We start from the raw sequence: 26,793 nt of genomic DNA, 5'->3' as shown, positions 1-26,793 counted from the left end.
AACTAATTCACAGTGATTCTGATTGTGATGATAAAATTAGTCATTGTCTGATTTATTAGCTAAATGAGATGACCAGCTATTTAACTGGCAGTGTGGGTAACCGTAAGATTAGTAACTGGCCGATGGATGACAAGTAAGCTCATCAGGTGACTGACTAAGTTAGTTAGCGAGTTTGCACGATTACTGTAACTGATTGAACTGATGTCGCAACTGTCTGGACTTAATCAGGGATTTTGTTGCATATTACTATTGTCCTTTGTGTGTGTATTTGTGATTGTTATAAGCCTGTGGCTTTAAAAGAGAGTTTGCCATTATGACAACATCCAATATTTCAGCTGTGCAGAGACTGTCTGTGTGTATGTGTATGTGTGTGTGTGTGTGTGTGTGTGTGTGTGTGTGTGTGTGTGTGTGTGCGCGCGCATGCGTGCGCATGTGTCTCCATTCATCACCCTGTTCTACGTTTGACCTTGGCACTTTCTTCATTAGAATAGGGAGTGCCTGTCATTTAGACGACATGGCTGATACACACACATACTCACACAGTGACACACACACACGCACTGGCTCCAGAAGAGTGTGTCAGTGTAATTTAAAAGGGAGGATTCTGGTTTTTGAATCAGGGTGGAGATTTGTTGCATTTAATCCTTTATTATGTTTGAAAGTATTTTAATAAAATGTGAAAAATAAAGATTTCATTTGTTTGAGTCCACGTCCCAGACCAGTGGCTCCTTCATGGGTTTGTGTCTCCCGATCTGTGAGTTCCAACGTTCCGTGTTTAGTTTGTTCCGCCGCTGCGTGAATAAAATCAATAGATTTGGATCTAGAATTTAAACACGTATTCCCTTTAATCCTCTTAAAAAACATTAAGGAAGGTTATAGTATCAGTAGATAGAAATATGCAAAAAAAGAGACACTTTATCTGACATTTTACAAATTATATTGAAACAAACGTGTGTGTGTGTGTGTGTGTGTGTGTGTGTGTGTGTATTTGCCGCAAACATTTCCATGGGTACCTTTACTCTAATCTATAATGAAAGCAAGTTTCATTCAAAAGGTTGGATTTTTCTTTTTCAGAAAAAAAAAACACCTCTTTCTCTTTTAACAGCTACGGGCTAACACTTACCGCAGGCCACAATTCACTACTAAGCGGAAGCTAATGTGGCACAGATTACGACAGGGACTGACATCTGAATTGCAGGGCCTGAAATCAATGTGTTTCTTTTAATCATTGACTAGAATTCAGTTGGAAAAAGACTCATTAATTATTTCATTAGTTTTATTTAATTTTTTTTTCAATTGTTCATGAACTGTTTTTGTCACAGTTGATTTTTATGGCGACATAGCGAAACAGAGACAGTGTTGTTGACCCACACCTGCTCGCTTCAGTGAGTTAGGGGTCAACACTTAGACACACACACACACACACACACACACACACACACACACACACAACTCTGAGATAATGAGTGGGTCTCAGTGGACGCTTTAAGACATGAACACTGGAGGATCTGTCTCCTTCTTATCTGTCTCAAGTCAATAAAGCTTTATTCAATCAGGTCTTTTTTTTCTTAACCTTTCCAGAGTTTAAACACAAACACTGGAAAAAAAATAGTGACATTTAACAAAGACATCGATGTTCAACCAGTATTCTGTGTATTGACGTGGATTGATTTCTTCTCTTTTCAATATACAGAGAAATATAGATTTTGAAAAACTAAACATAGGAATGTTTAGGGAAGGAAAATTGATTGAAGTTAAAGAAAGGAAATGCTGAAGGGCCTTCTACTTTTTTTCCGACTGATGTGGAATCCCTTGTTCCATCGTCATGTTCTCATTAGTCCCGCTGCTCCTGCAGCTTCATCAAACGATTCATCACTTTTTTTTTATTAACTCTTCTTCTCTCTCATTTTCCTGTCCTATTGCTCCGTGTCCCTCCTTGAAAATTCCCAGGGTTCTTATGAGGTCAAAGGTCATGTGGTATCAACTGTGTGCTTCAACCTCCAGTTGTTTAACAAAAAACACATGCACCCACCCACCCACACACACACACACACACATACACACACACACGCACAAACACTCACGTTCTTATTCACTTTAGGTTTACTCACTGGCCAAAATAAGTGCTAATGAAATCAAACCAACAGCCTGAGTCAATAATTTACAGGTTTAATGATCAAAGATGATTTTAAGTATTCATATGAATTAACTGCTAAAGCAAAGAGTTTCTTAGTTTTATTTTTGTTGTGTTAGGAGAAATATATTCGGTCTTCTTCTACTTCTTTTCCTTTCGGCTTTTCCCCTTCAGGGGTTGCCACAGTGAATCAATCTTCTCCATCTAACCCTATTCTCTGTATCCTCCTCTCTCACACCAACTACCTTCATATCCTCTCTCACAACATCCATAAATCTTCTCCTTGGTCTTCCTCGAGACCTCCTGCCCGGCAGCTCCAATTCCGGCATCGGTCTACCAATATATTCACTATCCCACTGTACATGACCGAACCATCTCAGTCTGGCTTCTCTGACCTTCTCTCCAAAACATCTAACATGTGCTGTTCCAATGATAGACTCATTCCTGAACCAATCCATTCTCGTCACCCCCAACGAGAACCTTCCCATCTTCATCTCTTATGAGAAATATATTCAGTCAGAGCCATTATTATTCAGACAGAGATGTAACTGACATCAGAAAAAGCAACAAGACCTGTCACTGTCCTCATTTTCAGGGGTTTCATTGTAGCCATAGCTTAGCTTCTCTGTTTGTAATAGCTTCCACTGGATGTTTTTAGCTTCTACTGTTGGTTTCAGCCTCTAATTGTTCATTTTAGCCTCTGTGTTAACCTGTAAATACTCGAGCATTAATAGCTGCTACTTGTTTATGTTTGGCAAAAAAATTTAGCATCTAGCTATGTGTTTAAATTTTGAGCTGCCATTTGGTTCCTTTGCCTCCAACTTAGTTACGTGCTAGTTTCTCCTCAGTGACTTGTTCATTCCTTTGTGGTTTTTTTCTGTGTGTGTGTGTGTGTGTGTGTGTGTGTGTGTGTGTGTGTGTTTGTGAGAGAGTGTGTTTGTGAGAGTGTGTGTGTGTGTGTGTGTGTGTGTGTGTGTGTGTGTGTGTGTGTGTGTGTGTGTGTGTGTGTGTGTGTGTGCGCTTCGGGGTGTCAGACTGATAGAATTTTCACCTTGTTGGCTTTGTACTAATGACCTCCACACACACACACACACACACACTCACTCATAGATGGACCCACAAAGATATACAGGCACAAACACACACACACACACACAAACACACACACGCACATCCTCACACACGCAAAACACACACACTGCCTGAATGGCGGCCGTCTTCACCGGCCAGTCAAACGGCTCATTCATCTGGTCTCCATGGCAACCATTAAAAACGTGTTGCCTGGGCTTTTGTTGTTGGAAAGAGAGAAAGTCTTTTTTTTATCTTTTTGTCCAAACAGAAGGGTTTAATTTGGTGAAAGAGAAACTTCCAGAAACTCAGAGCGACTTGGAAACAAGACTTGAGTTTCACTTTGAGCAAAGCAGTCAACAAAATAAAAGGGCAGATATTAATGTACTCTATTTATCTTTCACTTTCTCAGCAGGTTGTGGTTTTATTTCTACTCATCTCATGATTCTGGTCAAAGTTTCAAACCTCTATCAAAAATACTATTTCAGAGAAGTTACACAGAATGCACCAAGGTATTTCCAACAAAGAACCTGATTAGAACAGGAATTTGGATTATCAAAGAATTACCCGTGATTTATTTCAGGATCATAAAAAGGAGAAAAATAGCAACCTCCTACCAAGAGATGGAGCAGGCTTTATTACTAGATTATTATTTTATTTTGTTTGTTTGTTTGCTTTCTCACATTAAGTCTCATGTCTTTGCCAGCAAAGTGTGTATTTGCAGCATACACACTGAGTGTGTATGCTTCAAGTTGTGAGTTTTGTCTCCGGTTTGAGATGGATGTTCCAGCAAGTGTGAAAGAGCAGGAAGTGGCTCTGTGACACGAGCACACATACACACTTACATAGTGTGTGTGTGTGTGCGTGTGTGTGTGTGAGAGAGAGAGAGAGAGAGAGAGAGAGAGTGCTTGCTGCGTGTGTGTGTGTGATACACATGTAAGTGAGGCAGTAAATTGAAAACTTTCATGCAAAACCTATGGCTTCGATCACCTTATTTATTTATATCATGCACATTTTCCATGAAAAGCAGACCAAAGTTACCCCAAAATCTAAAGTATAATGTAAAAAAAGGACAAACATTTGGTTGTTAGTAATTGGAAATGAGCTTGAACACCTTCTGCAAAATGTCATCAAATATTTCAAATTACAAATCCTGTCAGTAATCAGCAAGTCATCTAGAAATCAACAGGAAACAGTGATTAATTAGCAGCGTACAAAATTGAAACTGAGTATGAGATCATGAAAGAAATTCACAAGAAATTTAAATGTTTTAATTACACCAGAAAAAAGTTAATCCACAATTGGAAAAAAAAGTCATACTTGGAACCAAATATCAGCGTAACAAACCAAATCTTTTTTGAAATGTTCAAAATGATTTACATTTTTCATGCAACTGAAGACTAGGGTATAAGCTTTGAGTGAGAACAGGACCCGTCAAAGGCGCCGTCCTCGAGAGGACCTCAGACAGATTAACCCTCACGTCTTAAAAAGTACAAATACCAATCATTTTCTTTAAGCAAGAGGTTGTTTTGGGATTTATTTCATTGTATGTGGACGGTGGGTTTTATTTTCAGCTTACTAGTTAATTGATTTATGATTGCTGAATCCGTGTGGCTACTACGTGCGAGGACACCGGGTAGCTTTGGGTGTTAAAAGGTGAAACGTAGGTAGTTTTAATGTGATGAACATCATCGAGAGAGAGAGGATGATGATGGGAATGATGATGAAGACACGTCCTTCACACACTAACACCCTCCCCCCCGCCAAGCCCCAATCCCAAACGTTAGCTTTAGCGGCGACGAACTGTTCCGTGACAATGAAGCCCAACAAACTTCTCTCTCATTTGTTGGATAAGACGAACCCGCGTGAAGGAAAAAAGAAGGAGAAGAAGAAGGAAAGAAAAGGAAAACAGAAGGAAAAAAATGTTCAAAATGCATTAAATGCGTTTCATGTCTGACTGCATTTTTGCTGACATTTCAGCTCCGCACTCATTAATATGGAGACCAAATTAAACTTATGATTGCTTGTTGATTTCCCCCCCATCCTCACCTCCCCCCTCTGCTTCCTCAAGCGTTCATCCCCCATTTCTATCTTTCTTTTTCCTGAACTGTTTCTTTCTCACTTTGAATGTGAGCGCAAAGCCTTGGCTCTTTTTTGTTTGTTTTTTTGTGTTTCGAAAAACCTCGAGTCAAACAGTGAGTTTTTGCCTGGAATCGTTGGGTATTGTTTGTTTCTTGCTTTTTTCATTGTTTCCATTTTTTATCATTTACTTATTTTATCCCCCCCGGATGTTGACTTTGGTTTTTTAGTGGCCTTCTCTTTTCAGGCCAGTTTATTGTATGTCGTAAGCTAAATCCCGGAACCCTCTACTTTTGTTGCCTTTTCCAAAACAGCTTCTTTCTCTGTTCCTTACGAACAAAAGCAGAAAAAAATCCTCTCTTTATAGGTTATTACTGGTTAATATATAAATTATCTCTATTCTATGAATAGTTTCAGAATCCTCGTGCTCATAATAAATACAATCAATCCGCGGACACAAATATTGATATATTTCTAATATTTCATTTTTTATATGAAATACTACTCCCAGCTTGCAGTCGTTTGTTTCCTCCCTCCTTCTTGGTCCCGATCGTCTCTCTGTCCTCAGTATCTGCATCCATCGTTGCGTGGAGATTGACTGGAGGCTTGAATCACATCACACCCAGCCATCCATGCATCGACTCCCCCCTCCGATTCCCCCCATTCCCCCTTTCTCAGCACTTCTCTCAAACTTTGGATCTCATGCATTTTAATCTCCCCCTCCTTCTCTCTCTCTCCCCCTTTCTTACGCCCGATTGGCGTCATCTCAACGTCCTCCGCCACGGTGAAGTTTGTCCCGCCTTTCGGAAAGCGACGCTCGTCGTCGCTGAGTTAAAATTGTATCATTTCCCGGCCGTCAGATGAGCGAAGCATATTTACCTTCCACCCGCCTCTTGCCGCTATTAGCTAAGTGAGGAGGATGGATGGCGGCGAGGCGTCCGGCCGATGGCGTCTCCATCAGGAGTAGCGACAGTGAAAAATGTCCGCCGCCTCTGTGATGACAGCGCAGCAGAAACTCACACACACATTTAAATATTCAAATGGGCGGCGGACGGTAATGATAAACGACAAGGGAAAAGCAGAATCAAGTAGCCGTCGGTGCAGAAAATGAAAAGAGGAGGAAGAGAAGATGAGGAGGACGGAAAAAAAGATGGAGAGTTAAACTAACAGATGAAAAGAGAGGAGATAAATGGGAGCGCAGGAGGGAAAGATGGATGATTGAGGACAAAGGGAGGAAAATAAAGATGGATGTTTTATTGGCTTCAAGCACATGATGCTTTCATCAGCGCCCCACATCCCTCCTCGAGTGGCGGAACCCTCATCTGAGCCGGTTACGACCGCAGCGGAATCCCATGCCCCCTCATGGTTCAATGAGAGACAGGGCGTTAATTGTTCATTTTAAGGTTATTTTCTCCACCCTTTTAGGAGATCCTCACTGGTTTTAAAGGGGTTTAAGCCAGATTTCATTTTCTATAGATGTTTGCATGTGAAATGTTTTGGAGATAATGACAGAGAAGCAGGACAGTGATGGTTCGGTCATGTACAGAGGATGGAGAATGATTTTCAATTTATTCTTGTCTTCATTGTGTATCTGGTTGAACATGCCTCGTACCCCCAACACACACGCACAAACACACTTTCAGACACATTAGAATTACAATAGAATCAATATCACAAATACTAAAAAACACCCTTTCAGGAATTCTGATGAAACTGCCCCCTAAAATTACACAGAAAACCACATGCAGACATGTATACATACACACACACACAGATGCACAGCCACGAGTACAAATACACACACTGTTTTCTTCCTGACTCTCTTGTTGCTTCATGAATCAGCTGTGTTGGGTGTTGTGTGTGTTGACAATGTTTCTGCATGAATCTGTGTCAGTGTGTGTGTGTGTTGATGATGTTTGTTGATGTGTGTTTGCAGAGTAGCCGCGCTGAGCTGCAGCTGATGGAGGGACGGAGGAACAACCTGATGAGACGAGCTGAAGCTCTGAAGAGAAACAACATGGAGCTTCATGGAACTTTCCAGCACAAGATACACACTCTGACACATACATGGACACAGCTTGAGGTACCACGAACACACACACACACACACACACACACACACACACACACACGCACTGACTGACAGACCAGGACACAACTGGAGTAACAAACAGAAATACCATCACACACACACACACACACACACACACACATACACACACATACATTTTGGTGTCCTCTGGTCTTTCGTCCAATAACTGAAGAATATAAGGAGTTAGCGTTGTTTCAATCAAGGAGTCATTTAACTGATAGGTCCACAAGATATCAATTTCTTGTTCCAGTACTTATAGAGCCGCTATTTTTAAGCATCAGATGGGATCGGTACAGGCAGGATACACTCCTGATACTTTTAGGTACATTATGCATTTGTTTTTGTCAACGCCTCGTTCAGTTTCGTTGAAAGGAAACGCTCCGTATCCTGGAGGTCCGACAACCTGCTAAACAAACAGTGAAGATGTCAGTAGTTTGGAATCATTGTATTATACAACCCAAAAGGGAGACAATCCCAAAGCCATGTGCAATGTTGGCAGTAAAAGCTGGCTTTTGTGTAGTGGTCAAAGCAGAGCCTGGATAGATATAGAAAATCTGATAAAGCGTTTAAAAAAAAAGCATACAGAGCAACACAGGGAATATTCCAAGCGAACCAATGCCAATGCGGACGCAGATAAACCAAAGCGGCTGACTCTGGAAGTTGATCTTGGACGGAGAGAGAAATGTCCTCGAGACAGTGTCAGCAAGGCACAATGATGGTGTTGGATAACTGGCCCGATTCTACCGTGGCACACAGCTGTGGTGAATGTCAGGGTTAAACTTCCAATTTTTAAATATTGTATAAGTAGTGTTTTGGTTGATTGTTTGTTAACTAGCGTTTCTACCTTGTGTTTTCTATGATATTGTTTCTTCTACAATGTATACTCCCCATGAAATTGATATGGCTTCAGTTCAGGGATTAATGCTGCACTACAGTTCAAATGGTGGGCTCATTTGGGATCACAATTTTTTCTTGCAGAGCTGTGGAACTATCAATTGCATACATAGCTTGATTGCAAGGCCACTTAAATCGTGCACAGCAATTGTGCAGCAACACGGTATCAGATGAAGGGGTCTGTCTGCGGAAGCAAAACAAGTATCAGAGTTGGATCGGTAACAAAAAAAAACAAACATCAGGTCATCTCTAATATCAATAGATCAGTCTGTTTCACATCGATAGCTCAATATCAAAAGAGCAATATCAAATGTTGAGATCAGCTTCTCTGTGGCTTTTGAGGTGGGGATTTTCGAAACAGTTTTGTCCCCATCACCCTGCGCCGACTCCGACTGTGGCTTCTGCCCCTGGGCTGATGGGATGCTCCGGATCATGGTGTCGTCGACCGCATGTGTGTGTGTGTGCGTGTATTATTGCAGGCGCGCTGCTGATTAATTCCAGGTCTGAGGCGGCGACAGCTTGCTGCACCTCGTCAGGAGCCTCAAATGCCGCGCCGCGACTCCGGAAGAAACAAACTGTCGACAGAGCATCACGACGACGTTCGTTCACACGCACACTGACAGCCAGTGCCATCTGTGTGTGTCTGTTGTCGTCCCAGATGACACAGACACATTCATGAAAGTGTGTGTGTGTGTGTGTGTGTGTGTGTGTGTGTGTGTTAACATATGTATGAAACAATGGTGGCAGATGACGGTAGCAGCCGTCTGAGTTTCCGCCACAGTAACCAGCCTGTGATTAAACTCCTATTACAGTGTGTGTGTGTGTGTGTGTGTGTGTGTGTGTGTGTGTGTGTGTGTATGTGTGTGTGTGTCAGAGAAAGAGAGTGAGAGAGAGAGAGAGCAGGTAAAAGAGACAGCAGGCTGCCGATGAACATGTATGGTCAAACACCCTCAAATCAGCATAAAACTTGATCTTTGTTGACTTTATCAACAGGAAAAAAACAACAGGAAATTCCAAACTCAGTAATAGAAATGTACCCCAAAGTCAGGAAAATACTGATAAAATAAATTTGTAAGGAGTTCAGGATAAATAGCTTGGCAACATTAAAAAAAGTGAAATTGCATAAATTACCCCAAAAAATCAAATAAACAATTCTTGGATCCCCCTAAAGAAGCCAGCAGTTTCCCTAAAATGTTACAAGAATTAAGAAAAAGTAAAAAGAGAAGGAGAAAAAAAAAATATCTATTTCATTTGATGTTTTCTTTGATCGTGAAATAGGCAAGCAAATTTCTCTAACGCCTGATTGGAAGGTTAGATTGGACCCTTTGTTGTGGCGAAATATCTTGCTGAAGGTGTTTAAGCTTAAACGTTGTTACCTGTAAACCCTTTGCTTCTCCCTCCTTGATCTGCAACAAACTTCAGGTCATTCACGGTGTCTATCATCCCCACTCTTGCCCCACATTTGCAGCATGGCGTTGGCATGTGCTGCTCTGATACAAAGTGGGAATTAACTGGAATTGATGTCTTGAGAACCTGACAAATCTCAACCCAATCAAGAGCGTTAGAAAAACACACAGACACACACGGACATTACATGTTACCGACTACATATCATCCTGCTCACACCTGATCTTAACCTGAAATAATGAAAACGATTGGCAGAAAATGGCAATTGAATTCCCTCACAAAATATCAAATGTAAATCCAAGGGGTGGCGCAGCAAAAGCAAAAAGGTTCCTGGATGGAGTTCACAGCGTGCGTTCTCCATGTTCTCCAGCCCGGGTTCAGTCCAGGTTCTCCGTCTCCAACTCTCACAGTCTAAAAGCTGTAGGTTAATTGAAGACGGATTCAGACGTGAACAAACTACAGCCTGCAGAGAATCAAATCAATTACAATCCTAGGCGCCTAGTTTGGGATCGCTTTCTTCCCTCTCCTTCTCCCCTTGTCCTCCCCTCTTTCCTTTCTTTTCTTATGCAACATGGTGCCCTACGTGGCAGACCTGTTTGCTCGCTCCGCAGTTGCACGCAGTTGCTCCGCCAAATGCACTGCAGACGGCAAATTCAGCATTTCATTGTACAGGGAAACCCGTTTCTACACGTACAGATGACAATAAACACTGTGGATGTTGAATCTTGAATCCTATCAGATATTCACATTCTGAGGATTGATTTAACTTTTTTCCACTACGACATTGAATTATTACGACTAGGTGGCCCGCCACAACTACACTGAGCTCTTTCTAATGTCCAAATGTCCCTCCACAACAAAATATGTAGATTATTGACGCTGAGTTTCTGATTATCAACAAGGACTGCACCGCAAAATCATTTTAACTCAATTAAAACCCGGGGCCTTCTGTCTCATCAGTCAGGAAAGTGTTGCAATTGAGAAGGAATACGACATTTATCACGATAACTATATCAGGACTTTGTGTCTGAAGGTTCTCAGTCATCCAGGTTGGGGTCAAATGTTGTCCAATCTTGATGTGGCAACTGGATTAAGAGTTTCTCCCTGAGGTCAATTCAGCTCCAATACACGAGGCTTCTTCAATTCTAACGGGTCGTGAGCAGTTTCCTATGTATACAGTCACTGCTGGGACAGGATCAGGCGCTGCTCCAAGATGAGAGGGTTTGTTTGTGTTAATGGCCGAGTTGTTGTGCGGCAACTGTGTTGAACGGTGTTGTCTATGTTAGTGTGTGCCACATTGTGTTGTACAACGGTACAAACCCACCTGAGTTAGTGAGTGATTTGATCTCTACAGCTGAGTTATAGGGTGCAGAGGACTCTGTAGGTACCTGTGTGTTGATCTGTCTCAGGACAGATCTCTGCAGGGTGTTGTATTTGGGTGCAATATGTGTGAAGACCCCCTCCTCTGTTCTGCGAAGAACTCTCCACTTTTGATGGCTTCTTCGAATCCTCTCTCAACGTCTCATCTGAAGAAAGAGCTGCTAGTGCTGTGAGCCGTTGTGAGCCGATGACTCACTGTTTATTCATCAATATTGCCATATTGTCATCAATGTTAGCATAAAAGCAAGCAATCTACTGGGATACAAGTAAATAAGCAACAAATGTCAAACTGCACACCTACAATGTTGGAAGAACCCCCTCAACATGCAAACCCATGCTTTGGGTTTGAGAAGTCACTTCAGCTGGATTCATGTCCTTCATCAGGCGATGATGAAGCGACTCTGCAGGAATCACAACTGATCAGTCTCCAATCCAGCTCTGTCCTGAAGGAGAATTTCAACTGCATGAGACTTGATGAGTTTCCTTCCTTTTGTAAGAACATGCAGTGTGAAGGAGCCTGAACACCACACATCACGGAGCCTTGCTCACGCACGACACTGCTCTGACAAGTTTTTCAACCAAGCTGCCACCAGATTTTGATGTGGTGGTAAAATAGGCCGAGCAGCAACAGTGTTCCCTTTCAATCAATCTATGGTTAGTTGATTTTTAACCTATTAAGTCAAAGTAGGACAATAAGAATGGATTTCACACACATTTTAGACTTAATGCTCCCTCATATTTGACCTCATCTCCCAAAGATCTGGCCCAACGCTCAGTCTTAGAACCAAAACCTTTGCCCACCCCTTTTCTAAATTGTCTGTAAGAATGATTACAACAATAATAAATATACTCTCCATCAAAGTGCTGGTCGGTGTGAATGAGAGGATGAATGGCTGATGTCTCAATGTGAGGCCCTATGAAATTAAAACTCCAGCTCCTGCTTAGGCGGAAGCAGATTGTGAGGACTGAAGGAAGCAGGAAGTGAGTAAGAGAGAAAGCAGGAAGTGCTGACTGCGCCGCCCGCTGCTCGACTTTAAAACTCCCTGCTGAGATTCTCATTCCTCTTTCTTTGTGTCGGAAAAATAAGCTTTATTTCTTCTTAATGACGGAAGCTCCACTCATCTCCTCTAATAGGCTCCTGAACAGGAAGCTGACAGTCTGAGGGGGGTCCGATTACACCCCCCACCTCCCTTGTCTCACCCATCCTCTGATTGGCCGGTTTCACCTGCAGACATACAAAGATAGGGATCGGATCAGAAGTTTCACACATAGCAGTCAAATAATAATTTAGTCTAAACAACAGGAAGCTGAAATAACAGAAGATTTTACTCGACGTGTGGCGTCTCATTGGCCGTGGAATCACCGTAAACTTGGGGAAAACTCATTTATTTCGTGGAGGTAAGCAGCTTTCTGAACAAACAAACCTGAAAGCTCAGCCTGACATTTTACTTTAAAAAAATTGTGTAGAAATTACAAGAAAGAACAAAAATCAGACATGAGTGATCAGTGAGTGGAAAACAAAGTCTGCAAATAATAGTCATGAAAAGACTGATTTAACTTTAACATATTATTTTGAAACTTATTAAAATTACCCCCATTTACCAATGAATACATTTTTAAAAACATCATAACTTAACATCATAACTAAAGTTAAAAGGAAATGAACCAAAGGGAAACTCCTTCGATAATAAAAATAGAAAATACGAAAATCATGGAGCAGAGATCTCCTCAAAATTTGCATTAAATTGACCTGTGAGTCACAAAATTATAAATTTGAAATTAAAGTCACCCCCCAATCAGCAGGGAATTACCCAAGAGTTCTGATATGCATTACAAAACAAATAGAATATGAATTCACTGTCAGTTATCGGACTGTTCAAAGGAATTTGAAGTTTGAATGAGGTGCAAGGAGAGGATGTCATGGAAACGGCAGATCATGCTCTGCAGGTTCTCCGGGGCAAGGCCGAACCCGCCTGCTCCTCCAGGAGCAGAATTTAAGGCCGGCACCGCAGCTCAGAGGCTACCATTCGGTCTGCTCCTGTTGGCAAGACTTTTGTGTCGTGGGAGCAGCGACTGCCTCTTGCTGTGTGATCAAAATTACCCTGCACAGCTTATTATCAACACACAAGCATGCACACACAAACACACACACACACGCACAAACACGCGTATTGAGGCAGGCTCTCGTTGCTGCTATTGAAGCAGTGATTGCTCTTCTCCAAACAGTCATTCAGCCTCCATTGTGTCTAAATGATGTTTTGTTTTGGGCTGAATATCAGCTCAGTGTGTGAAGCGTCATCGTACTGCAGCTGGAGACACAGGCACACACGCATGCACATGCACACACATACACACCACAAACTAAACCTCTGTGGATTACCTCTTACATGTACCCTCAGCAAACACAGACACACACGCACAACTATACCTGTCAATCAGACATCTGCCAACAACACTAATACACACTCTCAACATACGGATGTACATATTCCACACTACTCTTTGCAACACACACACACACAAACATGCACAGTATTTACACATATACATTTGCACATAAACATGTGCCCTCCACTCTTTGACTGTTACACCTTCCAACATGTACCACATAGTCACACGCATATCTACAGTAGACAACCCCCATTGACAAAACACAGTCTCACTCTTAGCCACAGACCACACACACACACACACACACACACACACACACACACATACACACACTCCCTCTGTAGCCAAATGTGCTCCTTCAGCGTACAGCTAAACCCTGAGCAGATGCACACATTTACACAAACACACACATTCCATCCATAGATACACAAACACCAACAGATCCTCGTTGTTCACTAATTGTGTTTGTATTTATTTACTGATTGACAGGCGTCTCCATGTCCTGATGTCTCTTTCAGAGGATCCTCTCCAGTCACTCAGGACCCTCCCCCCCTGGACGCCCCTCCTCCTTCTCTTCCACCCTCTCATCGGATGGCGGGCCACAGAGCGCCAGCAGCGCCGAGGAACGCCGTGGCATCCTGTCGCCCCTGACGACATCCCTGCTGGAGCAGCTGGAGGCTCGTATCAAGGAGCTGAAGGCCTGGCTAAGGGACACTGAGCTCCTTATCTTCAATGCCTGCCTACGGCGAGACCGCGACGCCACTGCCCAGCTGCCCCTCTTCAAGGTGCCACCATTTTTCTCCTTTACCGTCAGGCTTCGGCCCTATGGAACATCCAGAAGTTCCACTGGTTCATATGCAGTTTTTATTCGTAAATGCCACTGGGTTGGCCTAAATTTTGCATGGAGTCGCTCACGGCCGGTGTGTTTAATGGTGCACAGTGCTGATCTTTTATGGCACTCGGTCCTGGTGTACAGAATAGCAATACATGGCCCTGAATCTTGATGGTACTTGGTTCCGATGTATCGTGATACTTTGTTCTTTAGTTCAGTTGTACTTGGTCTTGAAGTTTAATGGCACGCAGCCCTGAAGTTTGTGGCACTTGGTCCTGAAGTATAATGGTATGTGGCCGTATTGTTTTGTGGCTGTGAGGAGGAAGATGTACAGGGGAAACAGCAGTTAGCCTTTAAAGCCACAGGACGCTAACAGGAAATTAATCAACCTACATCACACAGCGAACAGCTAGCTGCGCTGATTAGCTTAGCCCCGCCGTGTGACTGACAACCACACACACACACACACGCACGCACAATGAAAGTTCATTCAGCGACACAAACAAATACACAACTTTATGCAAATGATTGTCACATACATGCAGACGCATAAATTAATGCATTAAGGGAAAACAGTTTAACACACACAAAGATGAGTTTAGTCGCAAGCAGTTTCAAACTTTACCAAATGCACACAGCTGATTACTTTCCTTTTCACATGAACTTTGAACTGTTTTTAGAGAGTCCATTAAAAAAAATATGAATATAGTTCCTTGAAAATGGGCAAGACGTCGCAGCTAGAAATTAAAAATGAAGAAATTTGCTTTTTGGATGTCCTCTCCACATTTTTTTGAGGAAATTAGTTCTTATTTCATTCAAAAGTATACAGCAGAGGATGGACTGCCTAGTCCAGAATCACAGTCCAGAATCTAGAATCACAGAAGCTTTGATCGCACAAAGTTCGTACAGCATTTGAACATAGTGAGGACTCTCCATTTTTTACTGCTGAACCAGGGTAGGGTAGCGGGGACAGCAGTCCAAGCACAGAGGCCCAGACTCCCCTCTCCCTGGTCACTTCATCCAGCTCGTCCGGGGGAATACCATTACCAGGCCAACCAAAACCATTGTCCGACCAGTATGTCCAGGGTCTTCCCTGGGCCTTCTCCCTGTGAGACGCACCCAGACCACCTCATTAAGGGAGGCGTCCAGGAGGCCTGAGCCGCCTCATCCGGCTTCTCTCGATGCAGAGGAGCAGCCTGCTCTCTACTCTGAGCCCCTCTAGGATTGACCGGCGCCTCACCCTGTCTCTAAGGCAGAGCTCGGACCCCCTGCAGGGAAAATTAATCTGGGCGCTCCGCTCAGCAGAAAAAAATGAAAATTTCATTGTGTTGAACAACATATGCGTCTGACTCCATCCGCTTTAACGTCTTTTGATTATTTATTGATCTTTTTCGATCAGACAACGTGTACGATTTGATGGCACGCAGTCAAAGTTTTCGGTCAGTGCCACCCGAACCTCCCGGCGGTGAGCTATTGATTTCTGAGCTTCTGCAGAAATGGAGATTGGAAATATTGATAGCAGTCATTTGTATAAGGGGGCGGGGGAGTAGCAAAGGGGAGAGCAGGGGGGTAAATGGAGGAGCCGACTCAATTTTAGCCGTCGTTTGTCTGTTTTTTTTGGCGTTTGAACTCGTAAATGGGTTCGATCTTGGTTCTGCAGCTATTACTGTACGGCTATGAGGGATTGGAGGGGACACACACACACACACAGACACGCACGCACACACAAATTGACACACACACACACGCACACACAATCCAAGACACACCAACACGCCTACACACACACTCACAGACAGACTGACACACTTTCACTGACAAAGGATAGACATACAGAGACTCATACACACACACACACACACACACACACATACACACACACCCACACACAAACACACGAACACATCGACATATTCATATACATAGAGAATAAGAACTACACAAACTTACCGATTCACAAAAACACGCACATTCAGAGATCCTCACAGAGACACACACAGAAAGTCAGAAATAAACATGGTAACACACACACTCACAGAGTTGCATGTAAACACCCAGATGCAGAAAGCAGATAAATGCACAGCAACACACACATTCACACACAATGTCTTATTTCCATCACAATGACGCATTCGTTTACTGGAAACCTCCATCACTTATCTTAATGTAAGTGTAGCTTTAACTTAACCTTTGGCAGCTTTAACTGAAAACACTTCTCGTTACAATTCATTTGGACTTCGATCACATTCAGGTACTTTGTCCTCACTGTAAGCTGCATCCTCATATGAGGACAATGAATTTTACCTCCTCCACGACCTACGCCCATTCCACGTATCTCAAAATAAAAAGCCCTTGTAGCGCCTTCCAGTGGCAGTAAAGTGTAACCTGTATTATCAACATATAGCCAATAGCTCCGGAACAGCTCACAGAGCGGAAAACCTAATGGTTTCAACTTTTTCTTTTTTCTATCTTTACGCTTATTAACATTTGTAGTTTTATGTTCATGTATGCCAGAGACTGAAACAGCAAACATGCAAAACAGTTCCCGAGTAGTCGTTTGAGGAAGTCACAACCAAATCACGCAGCTACCTCCAATAGACCGTGTGTGGCACTTTGAAGGTCCACCAAGGGGTATGAAAAGACCAAAATAAACACTTTAATTTTTCAGTGTAATGATTTAAATCATCCTACAGTCCACATACGAGGACGTCTTAGTTTGCCGCATCTACTTAATGCTCAAAGAATGTAATTAGTTTCTATACTTATTTAGGTCTGACTGAGCCCACAGAGCTGGGAGACATTAATAATGTGTCACACACACACACACACACACACACACACACACACACACATACACATACGTGCCCGTCTGTAACCTGGCTGTTAATTGAATTAGTGGCCCTTTGAGATACTGCAAGATCGTCCAGACGCTCCTCCTTCGGCAGGCCCTGAGCCTTTAGTGGCTCTCCATTGTAGGGAGATGCTCTGGGGGACCGACACACACCGACAATTAATGAATTCAGACACACACACACACACGAACACACTGACAGCAACTAGCGTTTCGGAGCAGCCTTTCGAGATTTTCTTACACATTCTTACTTCTAATGGTCAGTCAGCTCGGTTTCACAGTGTTGACTTGTGTGTGTATGTGTGGTTATACAGTGTGTGTGTGTGTCTGTGAGTCTTTGTGTGTATGGGTTTCTGTCAAATTAATTTTCATTGTGGGGCACATTTTTAATATAAAGTTTTTAATTTTATGAGAGATGTCTTACCATCTCTCAGTGAATTGTTTATTTCCTTCCTTCCATGTTTCTATTTCAATTTTGTCATGTTCTCCAATGACAATGAAGGCTATCCTATCTTTTCCTTCTTTCAGTCCTTCATTCCATCCTGTCTTCCTAAATGTCTTTCTTTCTGTTGCCTATCATCCAGTCGACATTTTTCCTTCCACCTGACTGTACTATATTGTCTCCTTCCTTCATTCCACCATTTCTTTCTCCTCTGTTTTCTTGGCACCCATATTTCCTTCTTTCCTTCCGTCCTTCAGTCCATCTCAGCTTCCTACTTTTCCTCTGACATTTCTTCTTTCTCCATGTTTCCTTCTGTCTACCCATTGTACCTCATTTGTTCTCTCTGTCTGTCCATCCTTCCTCCCTTTCTTCCTTCCACACTTGCTTCTTCCCTCCTTCTTTAAAAGCACCAGTATCAGGGTTCATGTTGCAGGTCGTTCTTCCTTCATGCTCCCCCCCATACACAAACAAACACACACACACAAACACAGACAGACACATACATCTGTAAACAAATATCAGTGTGATACCATTCCTCTAAAGGTCTCTTTCACTCCATCTCCCCCCTTGCCTCCCACCTTCCTCTCCCCTGCTGCTGACAGTAGATGAACCCGCCCCCCCACTGTTCCATCCCTTCACCCCACCGTCCTCTCAGACCTCCAATCATGCTCTTTGCCCTACCCCCCCCTTCACGCCCCCATCCCCTCCATGCTCCCCTCCTCCCTCGATACTCAACCCCCTCCCTGTCGTTCATAAGGTTTGATCCCCCCTCCATTTAGACTCATGAGCGCCAGCCTCCGTTTATAGAAAACCCAATACTTCATTATCGATCAACTGCGGTATTAGTGATGAATCATTCCTACCGGTTTGAAAGAGCCTGATGTAGATCGTCATTGAGTCCCACTATCCTCAAACAATTCCTGTTTTAATACCTCCTCCCTACTTCCTTACAAAGTGTAATTTCCTAATGTATAAAACTTGGAATATTAATAAACTTCCCCAAAATGGAGCATCCTCATATGGGGACAAAAGATTTATTTTACAACCTATGATTGAATGTTACCTATTTTTGCCAACACTAGAGTGACAGAAAAAAGAGGAAAATTAAACAAAAATTGAAATGTAAAATTAATTAATTTTGCATGTCTGTGGAGGTTCTCAGTCATCTAGTTCATGGTGAATTCTTGTCATTACATTACATTACAGTCATTTGCCAGACGCTTTTATCCAAAGCGACTCACAAAAAGTACAATTCAGTCACTGAAGATCTGAAGTACCAGTAGTTGGAAGTCAGAAGTGACCACTCAACCAAGTAGCCATCTCAGAACCATATACATACATACATTCATTTCATCGTTATTTTTTTTTTTCTTCTTTTTTTCCAGGGGGGTTGGGTGCTAAGTGCGATTTGTAGGGTTGTGCTTGGTGAAGAGTATTGTCAAACTCCTCTTTTGCTGTGTCAACTGGACTTCAATTTCTTCACTTGAAGACGTTTCAAACCTCATCCCAAGGGGCCCTTTGTCCCCAAAGAACGACACATCCATGAGCATACAACCCAGCAGACGTAGTTTCTGCCGATTAACTCTTACATTTACATAAGATACCACCATAACCTAGACCCACCCAAAACCCTGGTAGTTATATTCGGAAACTCATAGGTCATTAGAACTACAGAGGCCTCTCGGAATGAGGGGTGAAACGTCCTCAAGTCCAGTTGCCACAATAAAGATTTCGATATGACTTTTGCACATGTTTCCAGGTATTGTTTTTCCTTTTGTACATTTAAGTATATTTTTGGCCCATGTTTGAATGATTGTTTTTGGATGACGTGAAAATTTGAAGATATTTCTTTGTGGAACCACGGTGCTCAAAGGTTGGATGACATCTTGCTGTAATTGTCAACCAGTAGAGTAAAGCCCATTGTCCCCACGTGAAGACATCATGCTAACTGCCACGTGTTTGCTTGTGCTATGCTACAAATTCCAAATAGCTGGGAGGCATCAAATGTAACTAACTGAATCCAGGCTGCGTTTGCCGGAACGTGTGTGTTCTTCGCTTGTCGATTGTGTCGACTCCACCGCGCGATGGCATCACTTCCCCCGCGGTCGACAGGCGACATCATGTAACATCTTCTCCTGGCTAATAGCAGGTGACGGCGAGGCTCTGATATCGATACCTGCTGCATGATGAGGATTAAAGAACCGCCGACTCCCTGCTGGGAACAAGGCGGCCGAGTGTGAGTGTGCCTTTGATTACAACCGCCTGTGTGTGTGTGTGTGCATGCACGTGGGCGTGTGCACGCGCAAGGGTGTGCACGTGCACTCGGCGGTTTGTTTTGAAGAGGTGTTTTCTCGTTAAGAGTCGCTCGTTAGGGTTTTGAAGGCGAGCAAACAGGTGAGACGTTGCCAAGGCAACGGCATCAACAAACACATGAGACTTTCATCTTGGCGGGGGGGGGGGGGGGGGGGGGGGGGAGAAAACACACTGCGCTTTCATCTGAGAGGGGGGGGATGCAGGAGGGGGGGGGTCCGAGCGGTCAGGAAACTACCAGAGATGAAGAGTAAGGAGATAAAGATCGAAGAAAGGGGGAAAAAAATGTTGTTTTTGATAAAAACAGACGAAATTTGACTGAAACAGACGAAGAGAAAAGAGCTTTTGGAAAAGAAAAAGACTGGGGTTCGATTCTGATCGGATATTTTGTAAGGTGTGCATTCGACCCGCTGGAGTTCAAACCAGCGAAACAGGAAAAAACGTGCGGAAAGCAGTGAGATTTGAGCGGAAGACTTGAGAGAAGAAATGGGAAACCACATTTTCTGTCTGTTTTTTTTTTGGGCAGTTCAATGTGATTTGGGCAGTTCAATGTGACCGAGTGTGAGCACTTGTTGTGAGCATTTGCCAATTTCCCACTCCCTCTGAAAGACTTTCCTTGTAGATGTTTTGCTAATACAGTGGAACCTTGACACACGAGTTTAAGTGGTTCTTTTGTTTGGCTCATAACTCAATTTGCTCGTATATCAAATTAAATCTCTGTATGAAATGAATTGAGGCGCCATTAATCTATTCCAACCTCCCCAACCCCTGTTTTTGTTACGCGTTTTAAATACAAAAAAAGGATATTTATAAATAACGAATACTGTATAAAAATAATATCATAAAAGAGAATATAAAGAATTCATTTGGTTATATTAAGTGTATTTCCCTCAAAGATTGAACAAAGATGCATGGGGAGGAGGTTTGGGGAGTTCTTCAGTTCCTGCTCTACTGCTAACTTAGCTTACTCACTACACTCTGAATTCTACAATGTATTGCTAAATGTAACTTCTACACTGTGCTAAACTTATCGTTAAACTTAATTTAGTGACAAGTGAATGCCGGTCCTCTTTTTAAAATTATCATACCCTTCCCAGCTGGCACTGAATGACCCTTCCAATGCCTTGTCAGTTGATGCTCCTATCAGTTGCTGCACCAAATCCTTATAAATACAGTTAGGTCCAGAATTATTTGGACGCTGACACAAGTTTGTTATTTTAGCTGTTTACAAAAACATTTTAAGGTACAACTATATTATCAATATGAGCTTAAAGTGTAGACGCAGTTGTAATTTGAGAGTGTTCACATCTTAATTGGAGCAAGGGTTTTGGAATTACTGCTCTTTAACACCTACAGTGGCTGCCTTTTTTTTCAAGGAACCAAAAGTCATCGGACAATTGACTCAGAAGGCTGCAAGAAAATAACAAGGTTGCATGAGCACTTCCCTCGGTCATCAATTAAGCAGTTAAAAGGTCTGGAGTTGATTCCAGGTGTGGCGTTTGCATTTGGAAGCTGTTGCTGTTACAACTGTTACAGCTGTTACAACATACGGTCAAAGGAGCTCTCAATGGAGGTGAAACAGACCATCCTGAGGCTGGAAAAAAAAGAAGAAATCCATCAGAGAGATAGCAGAAATGTTAGGAGTGGCCAAATCAACAGTTCGGTACATTCTGAGGAAAACAAGAGTGCACTGGTGAGCTTGGCAACTCAAATAGGCCCGGATGTCCACAGAAGACAACAGTGGTGGATGATTGCAGAATCCTTTCCATGGTGAAGAAAAACCCCTTCACAACATCCACTCAAGTGAGGGCCACTCTCCAGGAAGTAGGTGTATCAGTATCTGAGTCTCCCATAAAGCGAAGACTTCATGAGAGTAAATACAAACGATTCACAACAAGGTGCAAACCATTAATCAGCCTCAAAAGTGGAAAGGCCAGAATTGACTTTGCCAAAAAACACCTGAAGAAGCCAGCCCGGTTCTGGAACAGCATTCTTTGGACAGATGAGATTTAAATCAACATGTACCAGAATGATGGGAAGAAGACAGTTTGGAGAAGAATTGGAACAGCTCATGATCCAAAGCACACCACGCTGTAAAACATGGTGGAGGCAGTGTGATGGCATGGGCAGGCATGGCCTCCAATGGCACTTGTGTTAATTGATGATCTGACAAAGACAGAAGTTGCCGGATGTATTCTGAAGTTTATTGGGATATACTTTCTGCTCAGCTTCAGCCAAATGCATCAAAGTTGATTGGATAGCGCTTCACAGTACAGATGGACAATAATCCAAAACTATTGCAACCCAGGAGTTTTTTAAAGTAAAGAAGTGGAATATTTTGCAATGGCAGGGTCAATCACCAGATCTCAACCCAATCGAGCGTGCATTGCACTTGCTCAAGACAAAAAATAAGGCAGAAGGACTGACAAACAAGCAACACCTGAAGACAGCTGGAGTAAAGGCCTGGCAGAGCATCACACAGGAGGAAACCCAGCGTTTGGTGTTGTCCATGGGTTTTAGACTTCAGGCAGTCATTGCACGCAAAGGATTCTGAACAAAATATTGAAAAGTAATATTCTACTTAGGGTTATGTATATTTGTCCAATTACTAATGAGTCCCTGAAATGAGGAGCGTTTGAATAAAATAGCTACAATTCCTACATGTTTAGTCATTTTGGTTCAACTCCTCGAATTAAACCTTAACGTCTGCATTTCAATTCGGTTGTTTCATTTCAAATCCAATGTGGTGGCACGCAGAGCCCAAATCATGAATATCGGCCTAACTGTATATTGTGCCTTCTCAAAGATGGCACAATGGTCATGGTATCCCAATAACTCCATCTCTTCATGGACAAGTCGTCAAAATGCACACCTCATTCATGTTTTCTAATGATCTTTGCTGGCCTACTGAGTGGCAGGTAGTCGCTGGGCTACCGAGTGGCATGTCCAAATGTTTTTGAATGCCACTTCACGGACAGCAGTGGCCGCTCGGTGCCAAACGCTCATCCCACTCGTTCATAACTCAGATCTCGTCTCATGTCACAAAACAAAAAATTGAGCGACGCCTCATATCTCAGAAAACTTGTAAGTTGAGGCGCTTATAAGTCAAGGTTCCACTGCACTTTTGAACTTGTATTCACACTGGTTGTGTGGAGATTCTATGCTAATTTTGAGATTACTTGAAGATTTTTCTGAAGATTCTGCTGAAATTTCACCAGAATTTTTTGGGCTAAATCTTGCCGGGGGTTTTCTGGAGGTGAGGGCGATTCCCCGTTGACAGGCAAAGTTCAATGCCACATCGGAGCGTTAGGTGGCAATACAGGAAAAGAAAAGAGTGAGTCCAGAGAAGGCGACCCGACAGGAACTGAGCCAGCAGACGGATGGGAGGAGATCGTGGAAAGACAAATACGCGCAGAAACACCGGCAGACAGACGGAGATTGGACTTTATTGATGGCGGCGTTTTTCGCTGCGCTCTGGCTGCATTAGCCGCTGCCGTAAATGCTTTCCGCTTGTACGCACTCCGTACGTCCTCCATTTGTTTACAGCTGCTGAATATTTTAAGGATAAAGCTTTCATGGAGGCGAAAAGGTTTTCCTGCTAATAACTTACAATAATCAATAACGGGCCGATGATGTCAGCTGCGATCCATTTTCACTCGAAGGCCGTGGGGCTTTTTTTAGTCACAGCAAGTTTTTGTTCCGCCTTTCTAAAGAAAGATTTTAGTCAAAGTGCTTACTGCGTTTTCAGGTCTCAGAAATACGTAATTATGGCATCAGGACACACACTTTATAGTTTTGCTGTTTCGTATTTGTTGTTGCCGTACAAGTTTATGGGTAGGTTTTTGTTGTTATTCATTTGTCATTTATGTTATTTTTCGTAGAATCTGAATGACTTGAATATCGTTGAACAAAAACTAGTTGTGTTTATTTACATTCAAGTAATATTGTCTATGCAAATCAGGAATAGCTCCGTTAATAATGCTAACCTGCTGTTACCTTTGTGGTCAAACATTTGCCAATACTTTGGTTGTTGGCAAGTTTATCCTCAACTCTTAAGAGTTTTCTGTTGAAGGTCTACTATTTCTTTCAAAATTATAATCATTTGGTCCATAAGATTTTGATGCTAAAGCTAACAGGTGGCTTAGTTTGCAGGGTAACTGGAACAGTAGCTTTCTCGGCTAGGTCAATACCTTGGTATACCAATATCTCAGGGTAGTTTGTGTATATATTGAATTATGTTTTCTAAGAAGATGTGATTTAGTTTTCATTACCAATGAGATTTGTAAGTGCCAAATAACAGTATTTTTTTCAAATTGCAGTAACTACAAGGTTTGTCACCCTAGAAACCACATTTATAGTAAAACTACCTTTGTTGGCAAATCCTCACTGGTTGTTTTTGGCCTTTTAAAATGAAGACTCATCATGAGCAGCTTGATTCATCTCCACTGTGATCCAAGCCAGAACTTTTATCATTTGACATGGACAATTTAGAAATAAAACCAGCATAACTTTCCTTACACGTCATATCGAGCTATCTTTCCCACCAAATTGAGATATTCTCTCAATAAAAGTTCCACTATTTTAATATTTTCTGTGTTTTTTGTTTGTTTCTGTTTCACTCAATTTAATTTTTGGTTACTTTGTTTATTTTTGATACATTTTTCTTCAAATTTTATGTGATTTAAAAAGTGAAAGAAACTTCCATTTTTTGCTGATGTTTAAGAACTTTCCTAGTGATTGTGAAGAAACTTCTAGACGATCCTTAGGTATCTTCCTGCCCGTTTCTGGTGAACAACTTCCTCGTTTTGCGGTAAAGATTTCCCGCCGTTGGCTCTGGTCTTGTGACTGCAGGCAAGCCAGGTAAGGCCAGTATAGGTGGAGTGACTTAACCCCCACCTCCCCGCCCCACCCCCCAAAAAGTTAAAACATAAATATCCCACTTTGGGTTGATGTGTCACTTTGTCTGAGAGGAGGATTCTCGCAGTATTGCTCCCGGGTTGCCAGGTTTTTTGCCATAAATGTGACAAACAAGGCGGTAAAAGTGAGTGGGAGAAGTGCATCTCGCTCCATTGTCTGCCTCCATTTTCACTGAATTGCTCTAAAAGCCTTGAACGAATGGGGCCGCCATTCAGCCCCCGTTTCTACGTGATGCTGAAGAAAACGCCAAAGGCTGGGCAGCCGTGAGACAGTTGGAGAAGTCTTTTATAAAAAAAAAAAAAAAAAATTAAAAAAAGATTCCAGATGAAGAACAGGACGAACAGCTTGAAAGACTGAACAGCCTCCCATCCATTGACACCACTGCTTGACTGCTTGTCAGGGGTATCAAAACATTTTAAAAGGAAAATACAAAAAAATCATCCCCATTACAAAGGAGTGACATGAAATATTATCCTAAGATTATAATTGAAAAGTCTGGCAAATATTTGGAGATCAGATGAACCTATTTAAAAGAGCCTTGTTTTACGAATGCCTTAAAAAGCATTTTTCAATATCAATTTTTAAGTCCAAGATTTTTTTTTTATAAAACGGTCAAAGAATCACCTGCAAATGGGCAAAGGTTGATATCAAAAATCACGAGGAAATTGCTGGAAAAGAAGGAAGTCATTTCCTGTAGAGCCGCAGTGAAATACTGTTTAAAAAAATCCAAATCAAAAAATTGGACGGATACAATGCTTCAATAAGAAAAATCAGAAAACTAAAAAGAAAAAAATCAGAAATAGGGATTGTCAGTCTCTGGAACTCTTGTTTTAAAAAGTTTGTGAACAAAAAACAAGTTGTGTTTGTGTTCATGAGGTATTTTACAATCCCAGGACCCCCGTTTGGGAAACCTTGAGAAGAGTGCAATGTTTTCTTCCAAAACCCTTCTGGAAGTGATTTTTTTTAGTCCTTGTAAAGGTCATGAAACAAACATTGCACAACATAGACTGGACACACACACACACACACACACACACACACACACACACACACACACACACACACACACACACACACACTCAGCGGAGGGGTGAGGAAAGGAGACAGGAGAGAAAAGAGGTAGAGATGATAAAGTTTGTGTAGCTGTAGGGTGTTTGTGTGTGTGTATGTGCATGCTAGGTTCATGCACGTGAAGTATTCATGAGGCTGGTTGTGCGATAACGAACGCTTGTGGTTTTAATTGACTTAATGAACAAATAGAAGGAAGGAGAGTTTTGTAATTAATGGTAATTGATTGAAAATCCAGCGGGTCACGACATCCCTTTGTGTCTCTTTGCTCTTCGCCCTTGTCGTCTTTTCACGATTCCCTCTGACTGTCGTCCCTCAAAGTCGCGAGGTTCTTTTTTCATATGAAATGTGTTTTGAGGATAAATCTGTCGATAAGCGGTCTGAAAATTTGTAAAGAAATAAGCGACCTGTAGGTTGTAGAATGATGTCTCTCAAACATCAAGGAAATACAAGTGAGCGTCCCAAAAATATTTCTTTTAATTTCTATGATGACTGGAAAAGTATACAGAAAACAAAAGATTATCAAAGGATTTGGAATGGTGACCTGTTTTAAAGAGCAGTTTCAAGAATTTGACAAACAGTTGTGAGATTTCTGAGTCCCTGCAGGCCAGAGGTGAGAGCTGTCACCAAACAGGAAGGTTTTAGATCTTATCTGGTGTCCTTCTGGGTTCTCTCCCTGTGAAGCCTCTGCGTTCTCGTGCCAGGGTTCTCCCATGTTCTCCCCCCAGGTTCTCTAGGTTCTGTTTTTTTTTTTTAAAGTCGTCTTGTGGGTTCACAGGACTGGCTGCACGGGTACTGAATGAATGAATGAATGAATAAATAGCAAGAATTATCTTGCGGAACAATCAGCAAGGGCCATATAATTATCAGTACATTTCGAAACCGACAATGAACATGTGACTGAAGGTTCATGAATAAATTACCTGAA

General features: G+C 42.3%; 1 protein-coding gene across 2 annotated transcripts in view; it reads left to right on the top strand.

Annotated features, from left to right (window-relative positions):
* akap6 (A kinase (PRKA) anchor protein 6) overlaps positions 1-26,793 on the top strand; it is a 154,968-nt gene that overhangs the window by 103,290 nt on the left and 24,885 nt on the right. For both annotated transcript variants that reach the window (XM_086151937.1, XM_086151928.1), the window contains exons 16-17: positions 7,218-7,364; positions 13,964-14,230. In XM_086151937.1, the coding sequence (XP_086008063.1) occupies positions 7,218-7,364; positions 13,964-14,230 (414 nt within the window). The remainder of the gene's footprint in view (positions 1-7,217; positions 7,365-13,963; positions 14,231-26,793) is intronic.

Source organism: Fistularia commersonii, chromosome 1, assembly GCF_037954325.1.
Source record: "Fistularia commersonii isolate RoL2024-O1a breed Wild chromosome 1, RoL_Fcom_v1.0, whole genome shotgun sequence".
NCBI lineage: Eukaryota > Metazoa > Chordata > Actinopteri > Syngnathiformes > Fistulariidae > Fistularia > Fistularia commersonii.
The sequence above is the reverse complement of the archived record's forward strand: the minus strand, read 5'-3'. Positions and strand labels throughout refer to the sequence as shown.